The 21,532-nt window shown below is 43.2% G+C and overlaps 1 protein-coding gene across 1 annotated transcript in view; it reads left to right on the forward strand.

Annotated features, from left to right (window-relative positions):
- The window catches only part of HNRNPLL (heterogeneous nuclear ribonucleoprotein L like), a 40,046-nt gene that overhangs the window by 10,757 nt on the left and 7,757 nt on the right, over positions 1 to 21,532 (forward strand). The window contains exons 3-7 of the mRNA XM_074989190.1: positions 2,466 to 2,703; positions 5,652 to 5,737; positions 7,474 to 7,570; positions 7,654 to 7,726; positions 11,700 to 11,771. Of these exons, the coding sequence (XP_074845291.1) occupies positions 2,466 to 2,703; positions 5,652 to 5,737; positions 7,474 to 7,570; positions 7,654 to 7,726; positions 11,700 to 11,771 (566 nt within the window). The remainder of the gene's footprint in view (positions 1 to 2,465; positions 2,704 to 5,651; positions 5,738 to 7,473; positions 7,571 to 7,653; positions 7,727 to 11,699; positions 11,772 to 21,532) is intronic.

Below are 21,532 nucleotides of genomic sequence, written 5' to 3' on the forward strand. Positions count from 1 at the left end.
CCCCTGCCTTTTACCTTAGGGAGAAGTGATCCAAATTTGTCTGGTCTCTACCCTTTGACCTGTCCAGCAAGGCATCACAAAGAATGGATCACAACAGAAACTCTGAGATGCTACCATGGAACAAATTTGGGAACACACTAAAACATCTAAACGATTGGGAAAGAGGACAAGGGATCACAGCAGAAACTCTGAGAAGAGTGAAGGAACAAAAGGACAGAAGAACAGCAGTCAACTATAGCAAACCATGAGCAGCCAAGGTGAAAGCTCAGAGACTGTATTCAGAAACCAACAAAGACGTTAAAAAGGCTGTAAAATGGGACAAAAAGAACTTTGTGGAAAACCTGCACAACAAGCCAAACAAGCTGTAGGACAGAGAAGCTTGAAAGAGCTCAATAACATCACACAGAAGCTAGCTGTGTCATGGTGTCCAGTGGAACAGCCAATACACAATAAGGAAGGGCATGGTAACAAATCCAAGTAAGCACCTCAGTAGATGGAAGGAACTCTTTGAACAACGACTGAAGCACCCTGCCCACATGGAACCTCCCGAGTTACCACCTGCAAATATACCACTGCAAATTAGCAGCAGCAGACCTACAAAAGAAGATATCAGAAAAGCCATTGCCCAGCTCAAAAGCAGAAAAACACCCGGTCCAGACAACATCCCCACAGAAGCAATCAAGGTAGGTAGTGAGACATTAGTGAACATGATGTGTAATCTAGTTGGGACACTGAAGAGATCCCACAAGACTGGAAACATGGCTACCTTATCAAGCTCCCAAGAACGGCAACCTGAAGGAATGCAAGAACTGGAGGAGCATCACACTATTGTCTATTCCAGGAAAAGTGTTCAATAGAATTCTCTTGAAGAGAATGAAGACAGAAATCGATAAACAGCTCAGGGAAGAACAGGCCGGCTTCCGAAGCAAGAGATCTTGTACTAACCAAATAGCTCTGAATGATCATAGAACAGTTGCTTGAGTGGAACTCCCTCATACATAACTTTCATAGACTTTGAAAAAGACTTTTGACAGTGTTCATAAAGACACTTTGTGGAAACTGCTGCAACACCATGGCATCCCATCTGAAATTAACTTGATTAATTCAGTGTATGAACCCGTGACATACCAAGTTGTTTACAATGTTCTCTTGACCGAATCCTTCAGCATACTGTCAGGAGTGCAATGAGGGTGCCTATTGTCACCTTTCCCCTTCTTTACCACAGTGAACTGGATTATGAACAGGACAACGGATGGCCATCAATGAGGCATTCAACGGACACTTTTCAAACAGCTGGAGGACATTGATTTTGCTGATGATGTCACCCTCCTTTCACACCAACATGAAAGAAAAGGTCACAACACTAGACAAAACTGCCTCAATGACTGGACTGAGGATTAACAAGGGAAACACCAAGGCATTGAGGATCAACCAGTCCGACGACATCATCATCACGCTGGGAGGGGATGACCTGGAGGATGTGGAGGAGTTCACCTACTTGGGGAGTATTATGGGCATAAATGGAGGAACAGACAAGGATATCAATGCCAGGGTAGGGAAAGCTACAGCTGCATTCAAGACTCTGTCCCATATGAAGTTCACAGATAATATCTTCAAAGACAAAACTGCAGATCTTCAACACAAATATGAAGCATGTGCTCTTGTATGGATGTGAAACCTGGTGTACTAAAATGTCTTCAAATCACAAGCTAAAGACGTTCGTAAACAGATGCCTGAGGTACATCCTTCACATTAGATGTCAAGATTTGGTCAGAAATGAGGAGCTTTGAAACACAGCAGGACAAGAATCAATTGACATTGAAATCAAGAGAAGAAAGTGGGAATGGCTAGGTCACGCACTCAGAAAACCATCGTCCAGCATAGTCCGTTAAGCTCTCACATGGAACCCTCAAGGAAAGTGCAAGAGGAAGACCTCAGGCAATGTGGAGAAGGTCTACAGAGATTGAAGGACACCTGAGATACTCCTGGAGTCAGCTAGAAGTTTTGTCCCAAGACAGAGTGAAGTGGAGGAGGCTTGTAGATGACCTATGCTCCATGCAGAATACAAGGGTGTAGTAGTAGTAGTAGTACTTCTGAAGCCCTAATTATAATTGTGTGTTTACAGCTTTAGCCATAAGAATTATAGAGCAAACTGAGAAGTGTTAATGAAGCCGTTGTAAGACCATTAGTGACTTTGAAAGGTATTACGCAACACTCGGGCTGTACATAGAGGTTAAAAGGTCAAATTTTGATACTCCACTTTGAAAAGGTTGGTGACCGCTGTATTATAGACTGGAATAAAAGTTACTAGCTTGTAAAGGGAGACAAGATGTCTTGTGCTAGGGAGTTTTTTCTTTGCTTTTTGTTTTTTTGTGTAAGAAAATAAACATTGTTCCATTTATGGCAAGTGACCTTAAGAAAAAGCATGTTAGGAGAATTTATTGTATTATTTTTCTACTGTCCAGTTATGTCATGATGATGCCATTTAAACGCCAGGCTTTGGTGGAGTTTGAAAACATAGAAAGTGCCAAGAAGTGTGTGACGTTTGCAGCAGATGAGCCAGTATATATAGCTGGGCAACAAGCTTTTTTCAACTATTCTACGAGCAAAAGGATCACTCGGCCAGGGAACACAGATGACCCATCAGGTGGAAACAAAGTTCTCCTATTATCGATTCAGAATCCTCTCTATCCAATTACAGTGGTATGTTTCTTTACATATTTTAAAAGCCTTTCAACTTCGATTCCCGTGTATACCCTTTATTATTTTAATTATGTAACATTATGTACCTGAGTCAGAAGAATTATGGGTGTCCATTTAAGCTTTTTTAAATATGCATTATCCAGTTGGTTTTGTTGAAATCTTAGTTATAATGGTGAATTCAAGTTGGACATGTACATCAGACTTCTTTATAGATGTAGTCACTTCTTTGGATACATCCATTTATAAGACCCTATGCTGTATATCCAAAACATCAGTAATAGGTATGGAAAGTAAAATGATCTGTTTTACATGTTTGACAAATTAGAGTCAGGAGGATTTATCACTACTTTTTAATTTTTTTTTGCCCTTTACTCCTAGAACTAGCTGCTTCTTGTTTGTGTGCTCATAAAACTTGCAAGCAGTTAAAATGCCCAAAGTACATAGTACCTTTCCAGTAATATAGTTCAAGACAACTGTTAATATTGTATCAAGGCAAGTTAGTGCAGAAAACAGTCCAGCAGAACTTTCTCAATCAGAAATATTCCTAATGGCTTAAAAACTGATTGGAATGCCTCTTATCATAGCAATATTTTCAGAAATTATGTAGTAACTTAATATTCAAAATCTTGGCCACTGAACCTTTCAGTTATTGCATAAGGCCTTTGAAGTCAGATGAGACAAGCACAGCTATAATGCAATATCTTTGAAGACTTCTGTTTTGTCTGATCTACACTTAACCCAATCAGGCATTCTCCTAAAAATGTAAGAACGGCCACATTGGGACAGACCAAACGTTCATCTAGCTCAGCATCCTGTCTTCCGATGGTAGCCAATGCCATATGCTTCAGAAGGAATGAACAGAGCAAGCAATGATTGAGTAACCTATATATTGGAAAAATTACAGCTACTTGGACACATCTGACATTTATTTTCAAATGTATTATTTGGGGGAAAAAAAATCTCACTTTGTCTTTATTCCCATTAGAGGACAAGTGAAACAAGAATCTTGACCATGGGTGTTATCTCCCTGTATAACTGGCTTATTTCTAGCCATAAATTGATCTACTGGGTTAGAAACCAAGACAGTAAATTGTCTGGGTTTTGTCATATGTCTCAATGTGTCGTTGCAGAAAACATCCCTCTTACTTTGATACTTTGACATGTTGTGTATTGCACTGGCTTGGGTACAACTTCTCAAGTAAAGTGTACTGGAAGTACAAGACACCCTCTTATTTGTATGTTTCCTCTTTCTGGAGATAAAATTAAAGTCCTCTTCATCATTCCTCATTACAATCAAAGATTGGGGCTGAATTTTTTTTTTAATAAATTATAAATTAAACTTTGAAAACCGTGTTCTGTAGCGCTACAAAAACATAGCTGTTAGTCTATAAGGTGCCACGGGACTCTTGTTGTTTTTGAAGATGCAGACTAACTCGCCTACCCCTCTGATACAAAAACATAAATCTTGCAATCAAAGGCTTTCTCTGCATCCAGTGATAGGACAGTAGAGCCACTTGTAGCTGCTTTGGTTTGGGTTAATACATTTATTAGTAGCATTATCATCATGCTGAAGAGCCCTATTCATGAATCATGACTCATTGTGCTAAGAGCTGTACAAACACAAAACAGAAATATGGTCCATATCCCTATAAAAACAAGAGTTTGTAAAGCGGGAAGTTCAAGGAGACAATCTGTATTGAGTAGCATGATGGGCAAAGGTCTCAGGATACCAACAGCCTAACTTGGCCAAGTTTTTTATGGGCATCACATCAGAGAATAGTTTTGAAGGAAACAAATGAGGGAAGTTTGCAGGATTTTATAGAGAATTTCTCCTGGACATTAGAGACTGCATGGGAGAAATCATGGAGGTGCTTGTTTGAAAATTTAACAAGAGGGACCGATCAGCGATAGAGGTTGACAGCTGTACAGCAAATGGAACCTGATAACATGGGGATAGATTGTAAAGGGCCTTGAAAGCGAAGACACAGCAGCTGATGTTGATGTTATAGAAAAGAAGGAATCAGTGGAGGGATGCGAGCAGGGCTGGCACAATCAAACCGATGGCTAGAAAAATCTTTGGAACAGTATTCTGAATAGATGTCCAAAGGGCTAGTTTGCATTTTTAAGGCCAGAGAGAAGGAAATTGCAGCTGTCAGGATGAAAATCTTGGTATGAAAGCTGTGTGAATGGATAAGTCAGGCCATATCTTAGAGAAGATTTGCCTCTGAGTGTAACACACATGCACCTTTACATAAAAAACACAGAGATTCTAAATTTAATTTTAGTATAATTTAACACTAGTATGTGTCTGGCAGTTTACAACATTCAGATAATAATCCTTTGTGTCCCTAAGGGTTCACAACCCCCAGTTTGAGAACCCCCATTTGAGCGGTTGTGTGTTAGAAATTCTATTTTCAATCTTCTTTTGAGGGATGTGATTGTTTTTGATAGTGATATAGCAAAATAAGGAAAAAACATCATTTTAAGATGAACATTTTTTATATACGTATCGGCTACGTCTACACTAGAGTTTTGTAGACAAAACTGGGGTTTTGTCAAGAAAACTTGCAGGGCAAGTAAACACAAGGTGTTTTGTCAACAAAAAAATAAAAGCAGGGTAACTGCTCCAGGGGCCCTTTTGTCGACAGAGCAGATCAAAAGGTGGACCACTTCTATGTGTAGACGCAATCTGTCAACAGAAGTTTTGTTGGAACATCTCTTTCGACAGTAACTTCTGTAGACAGATGCTTCGAGTGTAGACTTAGCTGTAATGTAGCTATAATTTGATAAACAATGGAGTTTAGCCTTCTTTGAGATTTAAATGTTAATACAATGACTTCATGAACACACACACCTATCTTGAAGTCCTGTAGAGCACTTTTTGAATCTTCAGAAAAATGTCAAACTTTAAATGAATCTAAAATACTTTTTCTCTTCTGTCTTTATAGGATGTCTTGTATACTGTGTGCAATCCTGTCGGGAAAGTACAACGTATTGTTATTTTCAAGAGAAATGGAATACAAGCGATGGTCGAATATCCTTTTTATTAATGCTGATATTTGTATGTTCTCAGCTACTACTGAGACTTAAGCATGCACCCATGAATAAGATTTTACATTAACCTTGATTTTGATATATATGAGAGGTATTAGAGTCAAGACGCTTTGTCAATATGTAGTTTGTGCATCAGATAAATCTGCACCAAAATATTGCCACTTTAAGTCATATTTTTGTTAAGTCAGTTTTGTTGTTTTCCTCATTAAAAAGATGCCACAGACTGTCTGGTCTGGTGTGCTGGGTGCTGCTAAATCTAGGTCATGTGACATAGCAGGCCAGTGAATACAAGGCTGGGGGTGGGGTTGGGACCACATCCCATATAAGCCATCCTCCAGATCTCTGAAGGCATTTGGCTTTTTTTTGTGCTAGCCTCCAGAGAGCTAAAATCTTAAAATATGTAAAGAATGTGATTTTTCTTTTTTCATGTGTTGAGTCTAGCATATTACAAGGATACTTCTCTTGCAGGCTGTCATCTCCACCCCGAACAGTGAAGCTAAAGCAAATTTCTCTTTTAATCTCAGGCCACAAATAGTGTCTGTTGTCAAAAATATCCATTTTGGGTGTCTTGCTTGTCCAGCTGTAAACAGAATGCTTGATTAACAGATTTCCAAACACAAGAAATCTCTCCCAACTTCTTTTCCCTGGTTCAGTGGTAGTTTTTCTTGGACATGACAGCCTACTCAGGTTGCTCTTTTTATTTATTTTAGTTCATTTCATGCTAAGATGATAAAGTTGGTCTATCCGCACCCAATCTTCCATCCCTGATTTTTAGTAGTACAGCTTTTCTAGCACATTACCAATGCTTTCACTGCTTATTTGGATCTTAGAATACATTTAGGGGTAAATTACAGTTAAATAATAGCACAGAACACTGGTGGCTGTAAACAAATGTTATGGGGCCACAGGAAACTTGGCCACACCCATGATAAATTGTTGTCAGACTAACCAAAATCATGCTGGATTACAGAGTTTGCTGGATGAGTGTGTTCTGGATGAGAGAGGCTCAACCTGTACTAAGAGAAGACAGCAATTCCAAGGATTGTTTAAAGATCTAGTTTGAACCATGTGTTTGCTTACCATGGTATAGTAATTCACCAGATTGTAGGCAAAGTCATGCTTATCTGCACATTTAGTTTGCAGCAAACTGTGGTGTGAAGCTACTATGCCTAGTTTGTCACACACTGTCAGTCCTGCTGATGTGCATTAACAAACAGTTAAGGTGTGTAAACAGCATCTACCAGGGACAATTAGCATGTGGCAGGGTAGATTCATACCCTAGGTTGTCATAAACTTGATCATGTAGAAAAGTCCTTATGATATCCACGGAAATGGTCATTTCCATTTTCACTCTGAGTTGTAGGGTGCCCACCATTTAGAAGTTGGCTAAACTATTAGCACAGGAGAGATCTGTATGAATAAACTAGAGCTTTCCCAGAACTTGCATAGGCTGTAAGCAGAATGATTTTTGTTTGAAATCGTGAACATGAGCTCCATACACTTCAAGGCGGCAGGTAAGCACATGGCTCGTGCTGTAGTAGAAACCTTGGTCTGCCGGTGCTTTTCAGCAGTTTTAAACTAGTGTGCTTGTTTAGACCACCCATTTGTTTGTAACAAAGTAACCATAGACTGCTCTAAAATGTGGATTGCATCATTATTTTGGAGGAGAAAAAGAAAAATTTATTTTAAACACAAAAAAATCCTTAACAAATTTACATTTGAATCAGTTCTTTGTGCTCAGAAGGCTAAAGCAGCACTCAATGGAGCAGACATATATGCAGGATGCTGTACGCTAAAAATTGAATATGCAAGGGTAACGCTCAGATCTTTTCTAGTAACTATTTTACTGATGAAGTGCATTAGTTCAAGATTTAACCTGTGTTTAAATTTTAACAGCCAACTCGACTTAATGTCATTAGAAACGACAATGATAGTTGGGACTACACTAAACCATATCTGGGCAGACGAGGTAGGTGTTTTTTTATATGTTATAGCTCTGAGTGTTGCCTGTATGGTAATGACATTACTTTATATATGGCTAGCTTGTGTAATGCATAGTCATTGCAAACCAGCAGTTGCTGATGAAAAGCTGTCTTGCAAAGGCCAACATGTAATCCAGGAAAAAGTAACATTGAACATTAGTGCCCCCTACTGGTGTACAATGAGCTATTTAGTTCAACAAGGAGCCCACACATGCAGGCACGTTTGCAGCACAAGGACTTGCATTTCTCCAAGCAGCTCTCACTCTTTGGAGGAGAGGAAACTGATCCAGACTATTCCTTACAAACTACAAACTTGCACACTGCTTCTCTATGGAAAGGACTTTTCCCCCTATGTTGGACAAGGCATTAAGAAGGATAGAGGACTGCGACAGGCTGACTCTACACTTCATCATGCACTACATCGGCATCAGCAAAAAGCCCTCTGAAAAAACTCAGACTTGCAATTCACCTTGTCTGCATACTGCATGCACCACCACCACCACAAGTTTTTAAAGGAGGACACGTAAAGTACTTCAGATTTGCATGGGATGAATACCATGATAGACTGTACCTATTCTGTTCAAGTTTTTATGTATATTGGTTTTATTTACCTTAACTATAATTGCAACTTTAAGAATCTCCATAAAATGATTAAGCCCAAATCTCTTGTTAATCTCATCTACATTGTTGTAATACTTACTTATTCCTTGCTGTGTTTAAGATAACTGCAGTCAGTCTTCACAGTGTAAATTGTCTCATAGTAAGTAAATGGAAGGATTACATTTATCTATAGTTAACTGGGATTAATAATACAATATTAAACAAGCCCCCTCCGTTACATGAAATTTAAGTATTTGAAGCAAGGAAGTGCACACTTGTTGCATGTGTAACTTATATCTTAGGTTCTTAACTGTGAAAACTAGGCAGAACTTACTGCTTAATAGTCAAAATATGACAAAAAATGTAAAAGACAAATTGCTGTGTAGCCTGACTTCTGTAAAGTATTTAAGATGTTGTCTTTTTGTAACTGTTCAGTGCAGCGTTCCATGATTTGTAGTCAATAATAGTTTTTCTATAATGTAATCTTTAGAAATCTAGGAGTGCATAACATGGAGGTGGACACATAACATGTCTAACCAAGGTAGAGTATCTTCAAAGTCTTAAATATGAAAGCAGATGGCTTTGATTTCTGTCTGAGGTGCACTCTCAAACTTACATTTTTGTAGAAATGTTGGGTGTTATAAGTAGTGGTTTGGCTTGTAAAACTGTTGTATAATTAAGGTTTTGGATTTTCAAAATAAAGTTCTTGTAAAAGGTTAACAAGGGAGCTACAGTATTGGTTGATGGTAGTATTTCAATGTTTGAACTATAATTCAGAAACTTACTCTTAAGTAGTCTGGAAGTATCAAAGAAAATTAAAATTGAGAAAAATGAAAATGACAGCAAAGAAACTAAAGGAATGAAAACAAACTGAAAAATTAAGTGCCAGTAAGTTTCTTAACTATTGGAATTTGTGTTATGGGTGATTTTGTGGCACCTAACTGGATAACTTTTATTTCATGTAATTGGGTTACAAACAGATAAGACTGTATGTACCAAGGATTCCTCCAGCAAATTAAACCATGGGAGATGAGAAACTTCTTGCCAGCATAACCCTTGCCTAAAAATGCACAGATATGTTTGTCTCCTTTTTTTAACATTTCAATTGTTTGAATATTTTCATCTACATATTGATATTAACAGCTCTTCACATTAGGTAAGATGAAAGGGAATTAGATCTGTACTATCCAGCTGTCCCTTTGTAGCCTATTTTTTTTCTCTTTCTGTAGCACATGCCCCTTGATCCAGAAAGTAATGAATAAGGGAGTACATAAATAGATGAATTATACCTCCCTCACCCAGTTTTCATCCAACAAAGTAGGCATATAGAATACTTACCACCCAATAATCGGAAAATGTGATAAAGTCACCTTGGCAATTCCCACCACTTCCTTTCCATGCTTCCTTTAACAGGCTGTTTGCGTATGCTTCATACTGTTCCTCTTCCTGAATTTCTGATGGTGCTGCATGATCTTTGAACTTGATTTATGCAGGCTGCAAGATTATAGCATCAGCGAACAAGATATTATCCCTAGGAAATTTCATTCTGAGCCTTGGCTTACTGCTGTGCAGTCCCCAGCAATAAAATTTCTCAAACAGCATTTATTTCTTGGTTCCCTTGTAGGGCAAAGGACCCCCCAGCCCTCCCGCATCTTCTGAAACTTGCAAAACTATCTTCTTGCCTCCCAACTTCTTTTTTAGTTAAATCTAAGCAGCATTGAGGACCATTGTTGAAATCCTGCTCCCATTGAAGTCAGAGAGTTTTGCCAGTGTTGTCAGTGGAGCCAAGATTCCCATTCAAGTCCAGCCATTTTATGAGGCAGAAGACAACATTTTCCTGCTTCTGTTGTCACAAATAAACTATTTCGTGTTATGAATGGTCACAGTTTTCTTTTATTTCTTCCTCCGAAAGCATTCTCCCCTTACCAGCTTTCTAAGGAATACCTGAAAATATGTTTTTGGGTTGCATGTATGTGTGTCGTCCTCAAGTGACTGGTTGAGGACAGATCTCTTCTTCTGGCCAACAGGAGACTGACCCTTTTTTGCATGTGCCATGCTACGAAACCAGTGTTTCATAGGCATTTCCACTATTAAAGGTACAGCACTTTAATTGCTCTGCATAGGTACAAAGGAATACAACCACATGCTGAGATTTTAAACCCAACTTTCATCTCTGTTCTTTGAAAGAAGTCTTCTTTCAAAAGGGCTGTCTGAAGACCAAAGAGGTGTGTGGGAGCATTCCTCATCCTTCTTTGATTTTTATTAACAAGATAATCATCTAGCAAGGAATTATCCTCAATGTCTTAGGTGGGGATCACAATTTCTCATCTCCTATTCTATGTTGTCATAAAGTTTAAGATCACCAGTTCAAGCTATTTGGGGAAAATTTTAGTTGTAGGCTGGAGAGTCTACTTCCATTAATCAGTCTTATTCAAATATTATAATTATAGCAAGCTGAAACATTCAGTACATCTTTGAATATGACACTTCAAGAAGTAGTTTATTCATAAAACACAGTGAGAAACATGCTTTAAAATGAACTGCTACATACCAAAAGAATTTTGGAGTACACATTTTTTTCAGTATGCAGCAATGATGAACATAGAAATGACCTTTATTGAAAGTGGTGCACTGCTTCCATCCAGTATTGTTGATCCCTTGCTTAACTTTGCATTGTCATATAAAATGGGTGTGCTCAAAGGACTGGCCATTGCTGGAGCGAATTATTCTGATGCTTTACAGCAATTGAAATGTAACCTGCGCTGCAGCAAAAATACTGTTGCTGTGCAATCCTTTCAGCACTCCTCTAAATCAATAGGTGTTCATGTAAATATAGAGTACACATATGTAATGCTCTCTGTTTACTGATTGTGAAACCATGTAATACAGGTTTTTGTTGGCTTATGCTGAAACTTCTTGAAAGAAGCCCACTTTGAAAATGTGTTGCTGTTGAAGCTAATAGTATGATTCAGGTACTGTCTTTCAAAAGTACTGTATTTAAAACATGTTTTTAGGCATGCATAGGTAAATCCTACTCTTAACAGGTTACCTATAGTATTGTATGATGTGGAAAATTTTCAAGGATTCCCATAAACTTAAAGCGTCTGTAGCTTTTCTTTGCCCCCTCCCCACAAAACAAAACAAAAAAACACAACTCAAGTGGAATTTGTAATGCAGACAACCTCTTCTTAAATTTTGGTGTGTTATGACAGCTTGTGTTTAAAAACTGTTTTGAATTGTTAACTTTTTTAAGTTAACCATGAATCAAATTACTTTTTCCCCTTATTAGAGGAAACTAATATCTTGAGAGCTAGTTGTACTTGTTTGTTTGTTAAAATGCTTTCTTTTCCTGTATGTTAGACAGAGGGAAGGGCCGCCAGAGGCAAGCCATTTTGGGAGAACACCCTTCATCATTTAGACATGATGGCTATGGTAAGTTACCTGGGGTGGCAGGTGGTTCGTGGGTTTTACTTTTTTGTGCAGTGGAATGGTACAGATATTTACGGGTAACATTGAAGTAGTGTCTTCTCTGGGCTTCTGCAGTTTGCTTGTATAGCTATTCCCCAGGGGTCGGTGTCAGTCTATGTTCGTTGTTCATGATGCTTGTGATGTTTTTCAGAGACCTATAGTGTTTTGACACCAGGAAACCTTATTTTAGGGAAAAACATGTGTGTGTTGGGGGGAGAGGTGAGAGTTTGGACACTTCCCAGTTCAAACGTATCCCCTTGAACAGTATCCTGTATAAATTGCCAGCACTTTGGACAATGATGATCTTCACCAAGATTATTGCAGTACAGTTTAGTAAGTGATACCTACATACAGTTTTTGTTTCATGAAATAATTAAAGGAAGTTCTTTGGAGCTTTTTGAGACTTGCATTCAAAGCAGCTAATTTTTGTTCTTCTTTGAGTGGTCCCCGTGGGTGCTCCACAGTAGGTGTTGGGCTCGCCCCGGCGCCGTAGATCGGAAAATTTCCAGCAGTCTCCGTCAGGTCGTGCACGCGCCAATGCGCGTCAGTCCTTCGCGCGCTTACGGTCACGTGCGCCATCCGGTCCCCGCCAGTTCCTTCTCAACCGCCAATGGCTGCAGACGGAATTCACTCCAGCTCCAACACCTGAGACAGATAAACTCTGTTTTACTTACTGTTAATAGTTATAGCTTGTTAATTAGTTGTTATAGTAATTTTAGCTTAGCGTGTACATAGTTTTAAAAGGAAAAGGGAGCGAGAAAAAGGACGGAGGCGGCCGCCTTCGGCGGGTCCGCTATCTGAAAGCCTTGAACGTTGTTTGTTGACTGTTAACGGTTATCTGTTGCCGGATTGATTGACTGCTAAGTGCCCTGTTAGCACTTAAAGACTTTAAAGCTTAAACAATGTCCTCACCGGGTTTTAAGAAGTGTGAATCATGCCGGGAAGCCATGCCTGCCTCAGACGGACATAGTAAATGTATTCGGTGCCTCAGGGAAGCCCATGTCCCCCAAAAATGCCATCATTGCTCTAAGCTTACAGCTAGAGCTCGAAAGGACAGGGACATGAGGCTCAAAATGCTCCTGTTCGACAAGGCTGTCCAGCCTGGGACATCGGAAAAGCCCCATAAGGAGGGCGCTTCAGGCTCGCACAAGAGGAAGGCGGCCTCTCTGACCTCCTCTGTGCAGAAGGAGAAAAAACTTTCACCAACTCGATCTCTGTCAGTTACTTCTATGAGCGGGACGAGTGGAACACGGGGCCCAGGCCCGCTGGCCTCTTATGGTGGGAAGGCCGTGGCGCACGTCCCCGTGCAGGGGCCTCCGGTTGTTAAGGAGGCGGCACCGGGGGCTCAGCAGGCACTGGAAAGGTTGGCACTGGCTTCTGTGGCATTGAGCCTTGCGGCTCCGACGGCACCGGAGCGAGACCACCCGGCACGGAGCCCAACGGTGCCGCAGGAATCTTCCCGAGCGGCACCAAGGACAGCGGCACTGAGCGTAGCACCGGGGGCAATGGAATCCAGCACAGCACCGACTATGGTGCCGAGCCCCTCGGCACCAATGAGAACACCTGCGGCGCCCGAGCGGGGGAAAGCGAAGGCAAAGACCCGGCACGGCAGCCCTTCCCCTAAGATCATTGCGCTGCCATTATCACCTTGCTGTCCAGAGATTCAGCGGGCAGCAATTCCAACAGCCTGCCGCAGGCCTCCATCTCCATTCTTTCAACCGCCATCTCCTGGACTTGGACGTTTTTCCACCAACTTCAAGCAGGGATCCCTATGAATACTATCACAGGGGATCCCTGCCTATGTCAGTGTCATCTCGACGGTCACGCCATTCTACACATCACGTCTACGCTTTCAGGTTGTGGTCCAGGTCCCCATCATTGGGCCCTTGCCCTTGTTGCTATGGCCGTCCTTACTATATGGGACATTGGCACAGGAGATCTGGGTCTCGGCGTAGATCCCCGTCAACGCCTCATCAACATCACAGCGCACAGCCTCACCCTGGGGGAACACCACAAGTTTCCCAGTCAGAGACTGGTTCAAAGGATCTGGAACCCCACCTGGAAACCTCGAAAGTACAACCATGTGAACAGAGCCAGGAACCTGAGGACTTAGAGGAGATGTATCACAGCGATGCCTCCTCGTCCTCCCCAGATGAAACAGTTGTTCCTGGAGATATCTCCCCCCCAGATGATCTAAAGCAGTTTCAAGAGCTGTTCAAAAGGGTGGCTCAATCACAAGACATTCAGGTGGCGGAGGTGCAGGAGAAACACCATAGGCTCCTCAAAAGTCTCAGACCTCCAGCTTCGTCTAAGATAGCCATCCCATTGGATGAAGCGATTATGGAGTCTGCCACCAACATATGGCAAACTCCAGCCTCCATCCCTCCTGCTAACAAGAGGGCGGATAAGAAGTATTTTGTCCCTGCCAAGGGCATGGAATTTCTGTTCAGTCACCCACAGCCTAATTCACTAGTGGTTGAATCCTCACAACACAGAGCCAAAACGTCCCAGTATAAATCCGGGGGATCAGACAAGGATATAAAGAAATTAGACCTCCTCTGCAGAAAGGTTTATTCATCATCTACCTTACTGCTACGAATGGCGAATTACGCCGCTCATTTGTCGAACCACAATTTCGACAACTATTCTAAACTCACCTCACTCATGGACTTCCTTCCAGAGGATAAAGAAGCCGGTCCTCAAAGCAATCATCCAAGAAGGCTACGCAGCTTCACGAGCAGGAGTCCAGATTGCCTTGGATGTAGCGGACACAGCAGCTCGTCCCGCAGCCACTGCGGTGGTAATGCGCAGGGAATCGTGGCTCCAGACATCCGGCATTCCTAAGGATCTGCAAGTAAAAATCGCAGATCTTCCTTTTGACAGGCAGAAATTATTTGCGGAATCAACTGACTCGGTTCTACGCTCTAGTAAGGACTCGAGAGCTACACTTAGGACCCTGGGTATATGTACCCCGCCGTACAGGAGGAAGAAGTTTTACCCTCAGCAACGACATTACACTTATCAACCACAGCGCACTCAGTATCAATGGGGGTATGACCGGGGTGCCAACAGCAGCCACAGCAGTACAAGGCCCCTAGACGTCGGCCACAGCAGGGCCATGCCCCCTCCGGACAAAACATAAGACAGCAGGTTTGACAGGTACATCGGGGACTGCAAAACCAAGACCGTCTCTCAGTGCCAATCTCAACATATGTTTCACCATCGACTCCAGCCATTCTACTCTCAATGGCAAAGCATCACCACAGACAGATGGGTACTGGACATTATAGCCACGGGGTACACAATACCTTTTCAATCATTGCCACCACCGAACCCTCCCACCAGGCCCCTTTTCAAGGATCCCTCTCACCACATAAAGTTAAAACAGGAAGTGGACCACCTCTTGTTCATAGGGGCGGTGGAGAGAGTACCGGAACAATTCCAGGGCAAAGGCTTCTACTCCTGGTACTTCCTGACAGAGAAGAAGACAGGAGGTTGGAGGCCCATCCTGGATTTACGGACCCTCAACCGGTATCAGCGCAAACAGCGCTTCAAAATGACTGCAATTGCTTCCATAATTATGGCACTGGACAATGGAGACTGGTTTTCAGCCCTCGACTTAAGGATGCGTATTTCCATATAACAATTCATCTGGCGCACAGACGTTTCCTCCGGTTCACAGTAGGCAGAGAACATTTCCAGTACAGAGTCCTTCCATTCGGTCTCTCTTCGGCACCCAGAGTTTTCACCAAAACCGTGGCAGTCGTATCAGCGTATCTACACAGACAGGGCGTCTTCATTTTTCCGTACTTGGACGACTGCCTGCTGAAAGGAACTTCCAAAGCAGAGGTCTTACGAAGGATACGCATTACCACAAACACATTTACCTCACTGGGCCTCATCATCAACCTCTCGAAGTCAAAAACCGAGCCCACGCAAAATATAGAATTTATAGAAGCCCGAATAGATTCTGCTACATCAAGGGTATACTTGCCTGATGCCCGTTTTCGTGCCATCAAATTCCTGGTACAAGTAATAACGTACAGCCCCACTGTTCCAATCCTAACATGTCTACAGCTGTTGGGGCACATGGCGACCACCATGTTTGTGGTACAAAACGCCAGCCTGCACATGCGAGGCTTGCAGCATTGGTTGGCGAGCGTGTACAACCAACAGCCCATACCGTTCACAGGATGGTATCACCCACAATGGAGGTGTGAAGGTCTCTGGCATGGTGGGTAAACCCCAAGAACCTGCTAGTAGGGGTGCCTTTCCGCCAACCGCAAATTACCGTCTTTCTCACAACAGATGCATCCCATAGGGGTTGGGGGGCGCACATGGGCAACGAAGCCACTCAAGGTTTATGGTCCTCCGTGGAGAAGACGCTGCATGTAAACATACTAGAGCTCAGAGCAGTGTTCAGTGCATGCAGGTGTTTTTGGAATTACCTGCACGGAAAAGTAGTCGGGATAAATACTGACAACACCTCCACCATGTTTTATATAAACCGACAAGGAGGGGCCAGATCTCGTGCACTCTGCGGAGGCTGTCCGGTTGTGGAACTGGTGCATCGCCAACAACATAACACTGAGAGCTTCATAGTTGCCAGGTGTCCACAACATAAAGGTGGACTAACTCAGCAGACACTTTGCACCCACGCACGAGTGGCAGATCCATTCTGACCTGCTCCGCCGAGTGTTTCACAAATGGGGGTTTCCCCAAATCGATTTGTTTGCCACTCACAACAACAAGAAATATCCCTGGTACTGCTCCAGAGCAGGCATAGGACAGGGATCCTTGGGGGATGCCTTCATGATCCCATGGAAGGGCCCTCTACTCTATGCGTTCTCTCCCACAACACTCATACACAAGGTTTTGGAGAAAGCCAAAAGGGAGAGAGCACGCATGATACTCATAGTTCCAACCTGGGATCGACAACAATGGTTCCCGCTGCTTCTGCGCATGGCACGTCGCCGGCTGTTTCCCCTACCGGCAGTACCGGACCTTCTCACACAGGCTCGGGGGTCAATACTGCATCCACGCCCACAGGGGCTCCACCTACAGGCATGGTTAATCCGTGGCTCAGTGCCCTAGAGAGTATGTGTTTGGAGGGAGTGAAGCAAGTCCTGGAGTGTAGTTGGAGGACTTCCACCAGAAGGACAAGTGGACACGATTTACCTCCTGGTGCTCTTCCAAGCAGTTGACACCTCTGGACGCCCCTATAACTACAATTCTGGACTACCTGCTAGAACTCAAACAAAAGGGGCTCTCTCTATCCTCAATAAAGGTTCATCTTGCGGCTATATCAGCTTTTCGACACAAAGAGGAGGGATCAACCATATTCGCCCATCCTGTTGTCACGCGTTTCTTAAAGGGGTTGGCAAATCTGTATCCCCCTCGGAAACCGATACCGCCGTCATGGAGTTTGGACTTGGTCCTCCACACGCTGTCGGGACCACCCTTTGAGCCATTGGCTATGGTCACCCTCCGGTTACTTACCATGAAGACAACCTTCCTTCTTGCGATTACATCAGCCCATCAGGTGAGCGAGCTTGCAGCAATAATGGCTACACTGCCCTGCACAGTGTTCTCAAAGGAAGCGGTGGTCTTGCGATTACACCCAGTCTTTGTTCCAAAGGTCTCTTCAGACTTCCACATTAACAAACCGATAGTATTACCCTCGTTTTATCCTAAGCCTCACAACTCCAGCAAGGAGGCACGGCTGCACTTATTAGATGTGAGAAGGGCTTTGGCCTTTTACGTAGATAGGACCAAGCCTTTCCGGAAAACGGACAGACTCCTGGTGTCCCTCGCACCCAGGTCGAAAGGGGAAGGCCTGTCTTCACAGAGGATTTCAAACCACATCGTATCCTGCATAAGACTGTGCTATGAGCTTCGCAAGACTCCTCTTCCAGTTCCGCCCAGGGCTCACTCCACTAGAGCGATGGCGGCGTCGACGGCCTTCTTCAAGGGAATCGCGCTGAGAGACATCTGCAGAGCGGCGACTTGGTCATCCTACGACACCTTTGCCAAGCACTATGCCATGCACCAGGTGTTTGAGGATACACACCTGTCGACAGCAGTCCTTTCAAGGGCAAGCTGCGCATAAATCGGGTACCCACCTCCTTTTTTGGGGTTACTGCTGGGTAGTCACCTACTGTGGAGCACCCAAGGGGACCACTCGAAGAAGAAAGAGAAGTTACTCACTGTGTAGTAACGATGGTTCTTCGAGATGTGTTCCCGTGGGTGCTCCACTACCCACCCGTTCCTCCCCACTTTGGAGCTCTGTTTCATGTTTTTCAGGGGCATCTGGAGCGGTTGATCAGGAACTGGCAGGGACCGGATTGCACACGTGACCATACGTGCACGAAGGACCGACGCGCATCGGCGCATGCATGACCCGACAGAGACTGCTGGAAATTTTTTAATCTGTGGCGCCGGGGCGAGCCCGACACCTACTGTGGAGCACCCATGGGGACACATCTCAAAGAACCATCATTACTACACAGGTGAGTAACTTCTCTTTTCCCTTCTAATTATCTATCTTGTCCTTATTTATTCGCCATTGGTAGTATGTCATTAATACCTTTGCGAGAGAGCTTTGGGATTATTGCTCTCACTGTTACAAAGTCCAGTTGGCAAGTGAACTCCATTCTGTCAGGGAGTATTCTATGCACTAAGTTATATGGTCCAGCTTGATCATCTTTAGTGGTCTTAAGGCAGAGATCTTGATACGGTTCCTGAAATGTTTCATGTGTCTTAGATGCAAATTAACCTTTTAATTCCCAGAAGTCAGTGTATTTTGTCTTGCTTTTTCCTTTCCGGGTGTATTGTACAGTACAATATTAGTTAATTGTATATAACTTTATTTTCTCCCAGTGACCTTCAAGCCTTGAATTCCCACTACTTGCATTTTCTCTTCACTCTGAGGGGTGAGAAAAGAAGGGACACGCACATGCACACCCAACTTGGCAAAATCCCTTTCTCCTCTCAAAGAAACTTTGTCACCCTTGGAGAACAAAGTCCCCTTCCTGCTAAATTCATATATGATGATTTGGGCATTTTGGCTGTCTGGTTGCTGCTCTCAGTGTGTCAGACTGTAGGCTAGGCTTCTTGTATTACATCTGCTTGGGAGAAGAAGAAACTGTTCAGACTTAAGCCATGTTTACACTATAAACTTTTTACAGAGCCTCCATAGTGTATCACTCGTGTGCATTCAAACTTGGTTCTTGCATAGCTATGTCACATACGCACCAGAAGTGCTTGTGGCATTACACAATGTGGTGGACTATGAGTTGGTATCCCATTGTGCTGCTCATCACCCTCCAGTGAGCTGTGTTTGGGAACTTCTGGCAATGCATGGTGGGGAGAAAAAAGTCAGCAGGTATGACTGGGAATAAGGTGCTGACTTCCCAGCATGCAAGTTTCTCATGATGTCATCTATGTTCCTGACTTTTTATGCCTTTTTAAAAAAAAATCCCACAAATCTGTGTGGCCCTCCTCCCTATCACCATCTCAGACAGAAGCAGGAGGCCTGAACAGCTCCTCACTTTATTGTCATAAGCACAGGATTCACAATGTTCCAGTATTTGCAGAGATGAACAAAATCTGAATCAGCAAGGAACAGGACAGCTTCACAGAGGACAAGCTGTGGTAGGACATAGCAAGAAGCAGTCCAAGGCGGTGGCTGTCATCACAGAGTAGCTGCAGATGACGGAATCGGGCTTCTGGGCCCAAGAAACAATCACTACCTGGTGGGATCACATCATAATGGAAGTTTGGGATGAGCAATGCTGCGGACCATTCAGATACACAAAGTTTTATTCCTGGATCTGTGTATTGAGACTGCCCTAGCCCCTCCAGCACAAGAACATCCCCATGGCTATGTCTACACTATCCAAAAACTTTGAAATTGCCAGGCAACTGGCCATGTCAAAGTTTACTAATGAAGTGCTGAAATACATATTCAGCGTCTCATTAGCATGCGGGCAGCTGCGGCACTTCGAAATTGATGCAGCTCGCCGCCACGCGGCTCATCTAGATGGCGCTCCTTTTCGAAAGGACCCCGCCTACTTCGAAGTCCCCTTATTCCCATCTGCTCATAGGAATAAGGGGACTTCAAAGTAGCCGGGGTCCTTTCGAAAAGGAGCCCTGTCTGGACGAGCCGCGTGACGGCGAGCCGCATCAATTTCGAAGTAGGCGGGGTCCTTTCGAAAAGGAGCTGCGTGGCAGTGAGCCGCGTCAATTTCGAAGTGCCGCGGCTGCCCTCATGCTAATGAGGCGCTGAATATGTATTTCAGCGCTTCATTAGTAAACTTCGACATGGCCATTTGCATGGCCACGTCCAAGTTTTTGGCTAGTGTAGACACGGCCCATGAGAGCTGTGCTTACAGTGAAGAATCAGTGGCAGTTGGACGGTGGAAACTTGCAGTACTGGATTGCTGTTAATCAGTGTGGAATCATTTTGGAATTGGAAAATCCACTCTGAGGGCCATTGTCAGGCAAGTCTGCAGGGCCAGTAATTATCTTCTGCAGTGTAGGATGACTGCTCTTGTCGGCAGACAGGATACTGGGCTAGATGGACCTTTGGTCTGACCCAGTATGGCCGTTCTTATGATAGATTTACTCCAGTGGAGTGATAGGTGGCATACACATTTCTGTTCCGGCACCAGCATACCTTGCAACAGAGTGTATAAACAAAAAAAGGCTACTTTTATGTGGCTGTGCAAGCATTGATAAATCATGGGCGATGTTCCACTGACGTCATTGTTGGCTGGTAGGGGAAGGTATGTGACGCACATCTTCAGAAAGCACTTAGCAGGGACATTCTTTCCTGACAGGCAGGTTACTGTTGACAGTATTGAAATATCATTAATGGTCCTGGGAGACCCGTTTTACCAGTACCTCACTTAATCTGGATTGTGAAGCTGCATTCTGGCCACCTTACCAGCTTCAAGAGAAGATTCATTTACCAGCTCAGTAGGTGAAGAATGGCAGTTGAATGTGTGCTTCTGAAGGAATGGTGGCATTTTTCTTACTCACAAGATTGGCCCTCAGTGAGAATAAAATCCTAATGGTTATAACTCCTTTTTGTGTCTTGCATAATATTTGTGAAACAAAGTTGCTGCTGGGGGTGGAGGGCAGAGCTGAAGCATCTCTGAGTTTGATTAGCCAGACACAAGGGCCTGGCACAAAAGCACTGTATGGTGCTGTACAGCTCAGGGAGGCTTTGAGAGAGCATTTTAACAATCATGTGTTTTCTATACATATATGATTATTACACAGTTTGTTACCAAACCTCTGAGTTGTCACACGCTGCAGTAACTATGGGTATTTATATGCGTGAAGTAAACACGAGGAATTTTTTCCAAATAATAGATTTGTACTAAGTAATGAAAACACTGAAAAATAAGTTCTGTGCAACTTAAAAACAAATAAATGACCTCCACACATTGATCATGGCTCACGTCCGCATGAAGATGTGGGTTTGAGTAAAGGTGCGACCATTAAAACATTGATTTATGCAGTTTAGTCTGTTTGTAAAATTTGTCACTTTGCATCACGAAAAGTTAGATTTTACCTGTACTAGAAAACAAGGCAAACTTCATTTGTATTAATGCAGAACCGTAAATATGTATGTTGCTTATGTGACTGAGTTGTAGACCTGTTTGAAGAAAATACACTTTCTTTGCCTTCCACATCTTCTCCCCGCTCCCAACCACAGG

Source organism: Carettochelys insculpta, chromosome 3 (genome assembly GCF_033958435.1).
Source record: "Carettochelys insculpta isolate YL-2023 chromosome 3, ASM3395843v1, whole genome shotgun sequence".
Classification (NCBI taxonomy): domain Eukaryota; kingdom Metazoa; phylum Chordata; order Testudines; family Carettochelyidae; genus Carettochelys; species Carettochelys insculpta.